Genomic DNA, 12641 nt, shown 5'->3' with positions numbered 1-12641 from the left:
GAAAACCACGCAGTGTACTTGTGTCATATCGTAGGCTCCAGTGGCTTTTTTAACAAATAGAAATCTAAAATACGAAAACTCCGAGCGGAAAAAAATACCGAATGGCCAGAAACAGTCATAAAAGCTGGTAATAGTCTTGCTGGGTTGGTTGTGCTCAGAAATAATACTGTTAGGAAAAAAATCAGTACCTTGAGCCGTTTATGAGTTAATTAGTTTTCAAGTTAGACAGTCAGACATTTGTGCGTGCAAAATCAAAAGGCCCACCACATACTGTACAATTAGTGCCAGGCTGTTCTCACAGAGTAGATGATAGCTCATGAGACTGCTCAGCATTTAGATTGGGTTATAGCCTTAGCATCGTCCTATATCCAATTTTTGTATCGCTCTGTTGTTCGGTTTTAGGAAACTAAACAAAGAACACAATTAGCGACACCGTCTCTGGCAGGCCGCCTGAATTTGCACGCAACAGACGTATGGCTGACTTCAATGCTAATTAACACGGAAAGGGCGCAATGTATCGAATTTTCTTTCTTGACAATTATTTCTCAGCACAACATGCCATCCAACTCCCTTATAAGCTTTTCAGACTATTTCTGACCACCCTGTATGTAGCAGGTAGAGTAGAAAAATGTAGTTGCGACAGCTCAGGCAAAATACGTAACAGATAGATTACTTAACCGCCCAGATTTCTAGGATTTCGTTTCTTTCTTCGTCATGGGCTGAAAAAATCTATAATGTTTCTTAGTGCACGATCAATGACTTATGAGCGTCATCTGATAAAACAGGACGCCAATATAGTTTACATCCGTTAGGGAAATTCAAGATATTCTTCGACTAAAAAACCAGAAAAGATGGACCTGAAATGGACCGTCAAACAGTGTTCCGTCGTTGAATCTTTAGGTGCAGTGACTCTCTTCTGCTGCCGTTGGATCTCGCTAATGCGCCTCAAGGAAACCGTTCAAGGACGGCAAGGTTCTCTGTTTACAGCGGAGCTGCCTCGAAGAATGGATTGCCACTCACATTACGCAGGTACTTAGAAAACTCAAGTAAAAAAAATCTGAATTTAGCTGGTGGTATCTAAAACAGAAGACGGGTCAGAAAACGTGGTGCATAGTGACCTGTCTCCAAGCGTTCACCTTTCCTTCACGCAACAAGATGGCGATGCCACACAGAGGCGAATACGAACATAATGTGATTAGTCTGATATGCTCCAGACCTGCATTTAGCATTTGCCTAACTACATGTACTGAATCCGACAATCGCTTAGCCCCGTTTTCGATTTCTAACTCCACACAAATCCTCCTCATTCTACTGGATAGGATACTCAAGAAAACGGACAGTGGGTGACATTTTGGATGTCGTGACCCACGTGCACAAGGTGCTTAAAATAACGTGTCTAAATAGACTCGTCACTACGGTGTCTTACTAGGTGTGGTCCTGTCGACAAAGTATGCCATTTCTCTGGTCTAGCGGTTCTAGGCGCGCAGTCCGGAACCGCGCGACTGCTACGGTCGCAGGTTCGAATCCTGCCTCGGGCATGGATGTGTGTGATGTGCTTAGGTTAGTTAGGTTTAAGTAGTTCTAAGTTCTAGGGGACTGATGACCACAGATGTTAAGTCCCATAGTGCTCAGAGCCATTTTTTATGCCATTGCTACCCTCCGGCAGATGAGGGGCACCTACCGTTTGATGTCTAACTCAAATGACTGTGCGAGGTCGAATTTGTCATATACATGAAGCATTACCGTGGATGAAAGTGACTTAAGTGCCATGAAAAATCAATAAGAACTGAAAATCTACTCTGAGATTTAAGCGAAGTTGTTACCAGATTTCTTAAACTAAGTGCTGGAATTTCTTGGTACTTCTCAGGGCTTTCGCCTCTGAAACATCCGGCTCGAATCTTGGTGGGTAAAATGTTATCACATAGGTATTTCAGTAAACTTAACGTAAAAATAATTCCAAAATCACCGTTATAATCTCGATACTTTGATAACAAGTAGTCGGGATAGTGCAGAAACATTCGTGTTCTCTAGAGACAAATGTTTACTCTACTGGAAGCAGAAGAACAGTTTCATTAGTAACTCTCTTTCTTTCCCTCCCTCTGCCTCTCCGTCCGAACATGCCTAGGAAGACCCAGCTGTACCCACCGGCCATCGTGTCATCCTCAGCCGATAGGCGTCACTGGGCCCAGATGTGGAGAGACATTTGGAAAGCACATCGCTTTCCCGGCCCTCGTCAGTTTTCGCAACCGGAGCGTCTACTTTTCTATCAGGTAGCTCCTCAACTGGCCTCACAAGGGCTGAGTGCACCTCGCTTGCCAATGAAAAAAGTTGCACAGTTGCAGGCCACATGACACAAAAATCATTTACACGCTCACCTCTTCATAATATGAAAGGAAGGTAAAATCTGTCGCCTCTCCAAATGATATTACCTTATTAAAACATAAAGTGCACTGAGTTGAAACATGGCACATAGCAACTGGCAGTCCACAAGCACAGCACATTGTACGTCCTCCTGCTGGAAGAAGCTGTCTTGTGTCAGAAAATAACATTTTATCTATAATCGTTGTAAAACGATTTTTTCTTCGTATACAGGCTGGTCACAAAGAGTTTGGAATGCTTGTAAGGGCATTAGGAGGTACGCTGTACTAAAAAAATAACTGTAAGGAAAAAACTTCGATACATTGCGCCATTTCCGAGTTGCTTAGCACTGAAGTTAGCCAATCAGACAGTTGCCCGCGCAAATTCAAGCGGCCCGCCAGTTACAATTAGAGTCAGTTGTTCTCATAGCGTAGGTGATAACGCATGAAATTCCTCAGCCTTTACCTCGGGTTGGATCCTTACTACCATCCCATGTCCAATTTTTGCATCGTTCGCTTGTTCTCTGTCAGGAAATCAAATGAAAACATGTTTGGCGACGCCGTCTTCTGGTGTACCGCTTTAATTTGGGCACGCTACGGCTTGAATGGTTAAGTTCAATGCTAAATACCTCTTAAAGGCCGCAAAGTGTAGAATGTTTTTCTTAAAAATTATTTCTCAGCGCAACCTACACTACAACACACGTATAGGCTTTTCAGACTGTTTCTGACCACCCTGTATAAGTGAAACGCAAAAATGGTTCAAATGGCTCTGAGCACTATGGGACTTAACATCTGTGGTCATCAGTCCCCTAGAACTTAGAACTACTTAAACCTATCTAACCTAAAGACATCACACACATCCATGCCCGAGGCAGGATTCGAACCTGCGACCGTAGCAGTCGCGCCGTTCCGAACTGAGCGTCTAGAACCGCGAGACCATGCGGCCGGCTAAGTGAAACGCAAGACGTTTGCCATGATAAAAATCTCTACGTAAACTGCCGTAGTCTTTCATTTTTCACGATCTGCTACTCAGTCCTTTTGACAAATTACTTCCATTTCAACGGCGAGGTAATAGGAGGCAGTTCGTGTTGATAGAATTAGTGACCTACTGCTTCCGACGATCAAACTCTGCCCCGATGTATTAAGACTCAAATCCTGTCTGGTTTGTTATGAAGTGCAGTCAAATGACATTTTTATAGCCTCTCCGGTTCCTGTTTCTGTAATATATTTTAAAATCCTGTGATTGTCGATAGTTACTTATTATTTTCGTAACAAACACGTTACCAGTTTTCTGATTGTTTCGACACTCATTTCGTAGATCTATGTCTCTACCACTATCTTCAGTGAAATTTGTCTAATATTTTCCTTCGGTATCGACCTATTTGCTGTGTAACAAAGAGGGTAAACTGAAACATAATTACACAAAAAAATGACGAGGGTTTATTATCATAAGGCAACGTCAGACTTTCTCCGTAGAAAATTATAAGCGATCAGTGGGGCATATAAAACAGAACTTACGATATTTCAGCTGAACGTGTGCTGACAGGAAACTTCCTGGCAGATGAAGACTATGTGCCGCACCGAGACTCGAACTCGGGACCTTCGCCCTTCGCAGGCAAATGCTAGTCCAGGAGTGTTAGTTCCGCAAGTTTCACAGCAGCATTTCTGTGAAGTTTAGAAGATGAGATACTGGTGGAAGTAAAGCTGTCAGGAGGGCTGGTGAATCGTGCTTTGGTAGCTCAGCTGGCAGAACACTTGCCCGCGAAAGGCAAAGATTCCGAGTTCGAGTCTCGGTCCCCCACACAGTTTTAAACTGCTAGGAAGTTTCGTATCGGGGCCCATTCCACTGCAGAGTGAAAATTCGTTCTGGGTGTATTTCTATTGTGCATTTATACGAAATTTGCAGTTGCAGATGCACGATCATTTGTTGTAACACGCTCGCTTTTGATTTCGTCTTCTTTCATTAAATGCAATCTCCTAAATAAAGGACTTCACACTTAGCAATATCGTGTCCCAAGAAATGTAAAGCATCAGACAATCGTTGCTGAAGATGGAGAGATCATTTTAAATGCGCCTGGAAACAATTATAAAAGTGGATGGTAGATGTTTGTCTGGAAACATTATACAAATTTGATTGATTTCACTGTGGACTCTTGCTGAGATATTATCATTTGAAAAAAAAAAAAAAAAAGAAACACTTATTTGGCACATGTTTCATTTTTTTATGACCTGTGTTCCCGGTTATCAGCCCAAAGCTAGTGGGGCTAGACAGTGGGGCTAACAAAACCTAGATTGCAAAAATAAATAATTAGTCAACTAAGTGTTTTTCCATAATACGTAAATGTTTACAGTAATCTGTCAATTGTATAACGATTTTGGAAATTTGTGGTAATTTCCTATGGGACCAAACTGCTGAGGTCTTCGGCCCCTAGGCTTACACACTACTTAACCTAACTTAAACTAACTTATGATAAGGATAACACAAACACACCCATGCCCGAGTGAGGACTCGAATCTCCGACGGGTAGAGTCGTGCGAGCCATGGCAAGGCGCCCCAAGGCTGTATAATGATATCAAGTCACTTTGCCCTAGGTTGACTCCAGCAGTCCTGCGCAATAATACAAGCACCAGTTACAGTTATCCACTAGACACAAATACTAAAGTACCTCATGCTAAGCTAATGTGTATGCCCGAGAAAGCGCCTTGAAAACCGCTCTCGGAGTTACGGCTCCAGTTAACGCGTAGGCAAAGGCTTCAGCAGGCAAGTGTTTACCGCGACCGCCCCTACTGGCAAAGTGTCTGGCTGGCGGCGAATGCGGAGTTCAACGCACTAGCAGCCGGCTCCAAGGCCGCCAGCATGCACGCTCCACGCCTTCCAGAACCTTCCGTCTGCCTCACAGCTCAGAGACGCTATTTCGATTGCGAAATGCAAAGTTTTGTATTCGATTTACGGTCCAGCGCACAGTTTTAATCTGGCAGGAACTTTGACAACAACCAACATACCGCAGCAAAGTGAAACATCCCTCTGCGATCTTAAAGCGGCCTATAGGCTGTCAATAATATTGTGTAATGTTTTGTGTTGTGCAATACTATTGACCATCTGTGGATAAGGTTCAACGTTGTGCAACACACCGTACAATACACTAATGGACCTATTGAAATTAGATTGCTGTTACGCAAGCTGGTTAGACTTATATATCTTTGCTAGACTTCTTACTATGCGCGATTTGTTTTCTTGCGTAAACTGAATTGTGAAAATGGCTTCGAAATCAACGAAACGCACGTTCAAAACGCTGTGTAAAATCAAACGAGTATAGTAAACACTAGAAGAAAACCGAGCAATGCGATCAGCTGTTGTCCAAATACAGAGAAATGTATTCGTAAGTAGATGAACTTCAATCAATAAAGAAGTTAAATTCGTCGCGAACAAATTACAAGAAGGCACTAATTTGCTGGGATAGTGTCTCGCAAATAAGTGTTCCTTTTTCCTTAAGCATAGGGGCAACCATCCGCTAAAATACATTAAATGAGCGACAGTCCATCCTCAGTAAATTCCCACAATCATTTGTCTCCTCTTTCTCTAGCCAGCCTGAAGAACAAATTGTAGCTAGCGTCCACATCCGCCATGCTTTCCCCTCCGAGGTTTGGCATGAAGGTTGCGCTTTATAACTTCACCTTCTACAGATCATCGTCAATATATTGTACAATATTATTGCCCAATATTACTGATGGTTTAGAAACCGCTTAAGATTAGTTTTTGGGTTGTGACACAAGAAGCATTCGATCCATGTAACCGTACAAGAAACTTTTGACGGATGGGAGTCAGTCATGCGTATAAGGTTAAAGCCATGGTTCCATCGAGGCTGTAAACATTTTGTCTGTTTCTCATCGGCTGTGGAACCCAGTTTAAAGACAAAGATATCTCAAATAATATTCGAGAATGTATCGTTCACTCTGGAGCATAGTGTATGCTGTTTAGGAAAGATGTGTCGGTAAGTAAAGTGAGAGCGGGTCGTGATTAGTGACTGCACTTCAGTCGATAAGAACATCGTCCGTTAAAGGCAATGTTCTGGGTTCGAATCCTTATGCGTCACATAGATTTGATCTTCCTGGAAGTATCAAATAATATTTTTTAATCACGTTTTCACAACACTCAGGTCTATTAATCCTATCCAGTACTCAAACAACCCAAACTGTTTGGTCACGAATTGTTTGCGTAACAAATTTAAGGGCAGAGAGAGGAAACATAAATCTTAAATGAACTGCACGACAGGCTATGTGCAGCTATTACCCTAAACACGACACTGCCCGTATATGTAATTGCAGGCTTTTCCGGCGTATTGAAATGATAAAATCTTCGAGCGAAGTGGCTTGACTTCGACTGAAGATGATGGATACGAAACGTTGCGACAAGACGTCGCCACCACTCGGCTGGTGACTGGAGAAGATTTTATCACTCACTCCTTAGTTTCACTCCAGACTAGCGCAGATTGGGGCACGCTTCCTGGGAATTATGGTTTCCCGTTCAGTAGCGACCTTCGGTAGCTCCATCACATTTCTCTTGCAGCTAAATTTTCTCCCGCAGTCCTAACAATGAATTTTTACTGTACAGGAAAACCCACACGTAACAGAACTTCCTCTTATTACCATCACTTGCGAGTGTTACAAAGTTTGAGATGTGCTGGGTTTAACTATGCGATTTCTGTAGACTTGGAGGAGCGTAGTTAGTCGACAAACAGTATTCCCGTGGTGTCGGAAGGTCCCTGATTCGAGATGAAATTTTACACACACGTCCCTCGGCCACTCGTGACCTGCGCCTCGTATAGGAAAAACCCTGACAAACCTTCGAGCCCGTTTAAGGTATTAATATGTACCGACTACTAAAGCTTGTCTTGGATAATTTTAATCAGTTTCTACTATCTGCTGAGGTAGCAATATCTAAGTTCAAGCCTTAAAACTGTCGGTTAAAATAGGAAAATAACGCACAAGATAGCTTATACGTAACATTTTCTTCAAAGAAGAAAACCAGAGAAACTAGATAACACATACACATCTCCTTAGACCGCAGGTATTCAGTACATTCAAGAACGTCAAGCCCATATAAAGAAGCTTCCTCCGCAACGCAGTCATCCTACGCGAGAGCTTATCAGATGTTACACCCGTGTCCCAGAACGAACGCTCAGTATTCTGCAATATGACAGGCACGATCATTTGAAATACAAAAGTCTAGTAAACATGGGCTCTAAAGTGGAACTCATTCGAACAAAATAAACAAATCCAGCAAACATGGGTTCTAAAATGAATACTTTAAAAGCTATGAGCACTTTTTCATCTTCGCTACTGTGAAACACATATCCTCTACTGAACAAGTGCTCATAGCTGTTAAGGTATGCATTTCAGAGCCCACGTTTGCTGAATTTATTTATTTATTTTGTTCGAATGGGTTAGAATGATCGTTCCTCTCGAGTCCCTGTATACTTTCGCCACTCGACGGTTAACGGAAGCTGGGCAGCTGATTCTGAAAAAGCGGCAAAAATTTTTCTTAGAACCCCGAAATGGTCCACTTCTGGAACACCTTCGTTAGCGCGTGTGATTAGCATCAAATATGATACTGAATCGAAATCCACGTTAAGGTGTAAGTTTTCTGACGACCGAATAAATGAGCTACTGCTTAGGTCAAAGGATGGAACAGCTCTACCGTCTTCCACAGGAACACAGTCTGTATAACAAAGTTGTTTTCACGCAACTGCTCAAGTTACTGAGAACTTTTCTTTAGGGGACTGCACTGTAATGAGTATCCCGCAATTAGTTCCAAGGGTGTATCTATATGTTCCCTGTGTGAGGGGCTGATGAGTTATGAAACCTGTATATACGCACTTTAGCTGCTCACGCACAGGCACACTCATTATTCACAAATCAAGGCAGCGTATACTCCACTAAAATTAAAAGAAGTTATACTGTTCCTCATTCTTTTGCCAAGGATGGAAACTAACATGGTAACACAATGGGTTTAAAAAAAGTCAAAATCTCCGTCTAGCCAGCTTTCCCTAAACCAATTCGTGACTTCGTGTGGCGAATGACAGAATGATTCCCTTGTCAGGATCAACACGATTTCGGCGCCCATGATTTTCCATCTGAGCGAGTGTTCTTCCTGTAATGACCATGAAATCGACTGAATGTTAAAGAAACTTCTCTGTGCAATTTGTTAATAGTTATTCGGTTATTAAAATATGTATAATTCTGTGTCACAAAATCCTTATGTCATTCAGTACGTATTTCGACGGTTGCACCGTTATCTTTAGGAGGAATACTTCTTTCAAATGGCTGTTCTCAGTGGCAAGCATCGACCATTTCTTATATATGAGGTGACCAAGAGCTGAGCTTAGCTTAGATTTGAAAAAGGGGCAACAACAGTATGAGAGCTGCCTCCTGAAGCAGAAGATTGCATATACTTCCCACTGAAACCAAATGACACATTGTACTGGGACAAGAAATAGCCGACCTTGTCACTAAAAACAGCTGTATGAATGATACTTTGTACTTGGTGATTAAGTAACCGCCGAAATGCGTAGTGAATGAAGTATATACATATATAGGTTTCATGCAACCCGTAATGCCGTAACGTCTTCAAATATGACGCGCGAACGCTGACTATTATTCCTACGGCAAAAACGAACAGGATCTTTTTGTAGGGAATTTAATGCAGTTAAATTTTGACTGAGATATATTTTCACTAGAGGCCATACTTCCCGAATTATTCTAGAAGAACGTTCAAAGGTGATCTTCAAACGCGCTTTACTTGAATAATTCGAAAACCATGGCCTCCAGTTAGTTTGCTTAGTATTCGCACACTTCGTAAGAGCTGAAGTGATTGTACATCTACACTAACAAGAATATCAGCATTAAACTGTTCTTAAGTTCTCTGAACGAAGGGCAATGCAACCGAAGGGCATATAAGAGTTACAGTTGCCGTTACATCCCTCACGGTTGTGTGGTTTACCTAAATCGCTTAAGGCGTAATATGCGGGTACCGTTTATTTGAAGGAGGGCACGTACGATTCCTTATTCTTCCCCGATCCGAGCTTGGACTTCGTTCCTTATGATCTCGTCGTCGATCAGGCGTTAAACGTCTATCATCCATGCTTTCTCCTGGTTGCATTTTTGCTTTTGCAGCCCCTCGTCCTAATAGTAAAAATGTTCAGTTATTTATCCGTTTTTCCTGAGTGGGAAGAGCGACTAATGGTATACGTATGTATTTCTACTGTGATTCAACAGAAGTACCTGGCATACACCTCTACGATTTCTGTTGCCATTGTGTCATCCACTTCGCCCTATGAAAGCGTTTTGTTAGACGTATGAGCGCGAACATCAAATTCCGTAAAATCCACGGAATTTTTGTTATGGAGTTAAACCGAGCAGACATGCAAATGTTCGCAATAAAATCACAGCGTTTTTAATACAAGTGTTTTCTATTTTCTGTTAGCATTCCTGACAAGACAAAACATCTCACTCAATTTAAAGACGGATAACTGCACCAGTCACTTACGAAATATCAATTTTTTATTTTTCGTTAACTCGTTTTTGAGCCTTTTCGTGCTCACCTTCAGATGAGACCTGCAGAAAATACATAAATATGTTTGTAGCTTGATGCTGGGTGCTGGATATTGCTTCTTATGGCGTTATGGAAGGTCTTGATGTTAATATCCACGTGATAGCTTCCAGTTCATCGATCAAATGGTTCAAATGGCTCTGAGCACTATGGGACTTAACATCTATGGTCATCAGTCCCCTAGAACTCAGAACTACTTAAACCTAACTAACCTAAGGACATCACACAACACCCAGTCATCACGAGGCAGAGAAAATCCCTGACCCCGCCGGGAATCGAACCCGGGAACCCGGTCGCTGGATCCAGTTCATCGCCTATCGGCAACAGAATTAAACACTTCCGCTATAAATTTCAAGTGCCACTCAATGTTCTTACGAGTAATGCGTTAATCTGTTGCCGACAGACAATAAAAATGGAAGCTGTCAGGTGGATACCGACTATACTACCGCAAGAAGCAATCTCCAGTTCCCAACATCACGCTACAAACATATTTATGATACTTCTGCAGGTCTGTTCTGAAAATGAACATGAAAAGGGCTCGAAAACCAGTAAACGACCAAATGTATGACCGCCCAAGGTTCTACTATATCCATAATGGATAAGCTTAATACGTTATTTGACAGTTGGAAAAGCGTATCATATTCGCCTGCTGACGCTGAAAGTTTCTGCTGCTACCGGCTCGCTATTCGACCGGTACCGTTGCAAAAACACTGTCAAGGTAACCAAGATGGAGAAAAATGCGATTCTAATTTTAGAAGCAAGGCGGCGGCTGTTGGATCAGCAACGATGAAACTGGTTCTGGCTGAAAATTCAGACAGCTAACGGTAGTATTTCCCGCCCCCTCTCCCTCCCTCCCCCCCCTCCCTCTCTCTCTCTCTCTCTCTCTCTCTCTCTCTCTCTCTCTCTCTCTCTCTCTCACACACACACACACACACACATACTAACCTCCAACTCCGAGATCGACCTTCTTCTCGAAAGGGTCGGCGTTGTAGCTGGCTCGCACGATGTGTACTTCGATTGGCGTGCCGAACTCTACGTCTTCAAACCTGGATACAGGACTCGCAGAAGACGGATAGAGTTCCGGCTGGAGAGCGAAGTTGTGCGCCAGCTGCTTCCTAGGGCCCCCAGAGGGAACCACGGAGGAATGTTGGCGCCACTGCGCCTGCCCAGCGCTCCTCACTGGTGAGCCATCTGCCTTCTTTCTCGCTGATCTTCGATCGACAAGAGCGTTCCTGGCGCCACTATCGACAGTCAACGCCCGCGGCAGCGGTTTCTGCAGTGACAACAAAACCTCGTGGTTCAGTTGGCGCAACGTGTTGCCCAGCATCGCGCTGTCTTGGCGTAGCAGGTACAGCGTCAGATATAAAAGTCCCTTGCGAAGTGAATGTATTGTCTTCTTCGTCGTACAGTGTTGCAGTCGCAGGTGGGACAAATATCTTCACTGGGCCCTTGTAATAAGGAACTGGAACAATGCGTAGCCGACGTCACTCCAAACGCTCCCTCGCTGCGAAACGACGCTCGCGGCCAACGACGGGTGCTTTATACGCGCGCCGCATGCAACGTTCGGTGCTGCTCGGGGGTTTCCGGCTTACTTCGTGACGGTACAGCCGCGGGCGCAGAGGGAGAGAACGCGCGAGTCGATGACGAAGTTGTGATCTGCAGCTGTCTTCAGCGGCGCGAAGCTTCCTGGAAGACAACTGCCAGTGTCTAAAAGGAAACACTGATCCTTCCGGTGAGGCAGTACTGCCAGCATGTGATCTGCATCTATTATGCAACTCACACTTTAAGTACTTGGCATCTCACCACTTTCAGCCTATTTATCTACCGCACCACTCTCGGATAGCATGTGGAAAAAAAAGAACATTTTAATCTTTCCGTGCGAGCTCTGGTTTCTCTTATTTTATTATGATAGCCATTCCTCCCTATGTAGGTGGGAGTCAATAAAATATTTTCGAATTAGAAGGAAGAAGTTGATGATTGAAATATCGAGAAAAGATCTCGCCGCAACGAGAAACGCCTTTGTTTTAGTGAATGCTGAAAAGAGCTGATCTTCTCTGAACTTTTTCGAAGTCCCCCGGTTAAGGATCCCATACGGCGCTAGTACTCCAGAAGAGCAAGGACAAAGGCAATTTCTGTCGCAGATTTGTTGCATCTAACAAAACGCAGTTACGGTTCGCCTTCCTCAGAACTTTTTCTATGTCGTTTCCTGTTTAAGCGATCGCCACCACTCTCCTAAAGTATAGAGGAGATCGTACACAGGGTAACTCAAAATTATAGTACAGCCGGCCGGCCGAAGTGGCCGTGCGGTTAAAGGCGCTGCAGTCTGGAACCGCAAGACCGCTACGGTCGCAGGTTCGAATCCTGCCTCGGGCATGGAAATTTGTGATGTCCTTAGGTTAGTTAGGTTTAACTAGTTCTAAGTTCTAGGGGACTAATGACCTCAGCAGTTGAGTCCCATAGTGCTCAGAGCCATTTGAGCCATTATAGTACAGCCACATTGACTCAGGGTATAGAAGTATAGGGTACTATAAACCTTTGAGATCAAAAATACGCAGACAGTAGACTATTCTTAACTGAATAGCTTCAGACAGTAAACGAGCAGTCGAGCATGAATATTTCAATATTCGTTTTAGAAATTGAAACATTTTATTGTGGCTTTCCAAATGCGTTTTGCC

General features: G+C 43.4%; 1 protein-coding gene across 1 annotated transcript in view; it reads right to left on the bottom strand.

Annotated features, from left to right (window-relative positions):
- The window catches only part of LOC126253588 (aspartate aminotransferase, cytoplasmic-like), a 77094-nt gene extending 65611 nt beyond the window's left edge, over window positions 1-11483 (bottom strand). Inside the window, exon 1 of the mRNA XM_049955021.1 lies at window positions 10912-11483. Coding sequence (XP_049810978.1) covers window positions 10912-11293 — 382 coding nt within the window. The 5' untranslated portion in view covers window positions 11294-11483. The remainder of the gene's footprint in view (window positions 1-10911) is intronic.
- Window positions 11484-12641: the final 1158 nt, after the last annotated feature.

The sequence above is a fragment of the Schistocerca nitens genome, chromosome 4 (assembly GCF_023898315.1).
Source record: "Schistocerca nitens isolate TAMUIC-IGC-003100 chromosome 4, iqSchNite1.1, whole genome shotgun sequence".
Classification (NCBI taxonomy): domain Eukaryota; kingdom Metazoa; phylum Arthropoda; class Insecta; order Orthoptera; family Acrididae; genus Schistocerca; species Schistocerca nitens.
The sequence above is the reverse complement of the archived record's forward strand: the minus strand, read 5'-3'. Positions and strand labels throughout refer to the sequence as shown.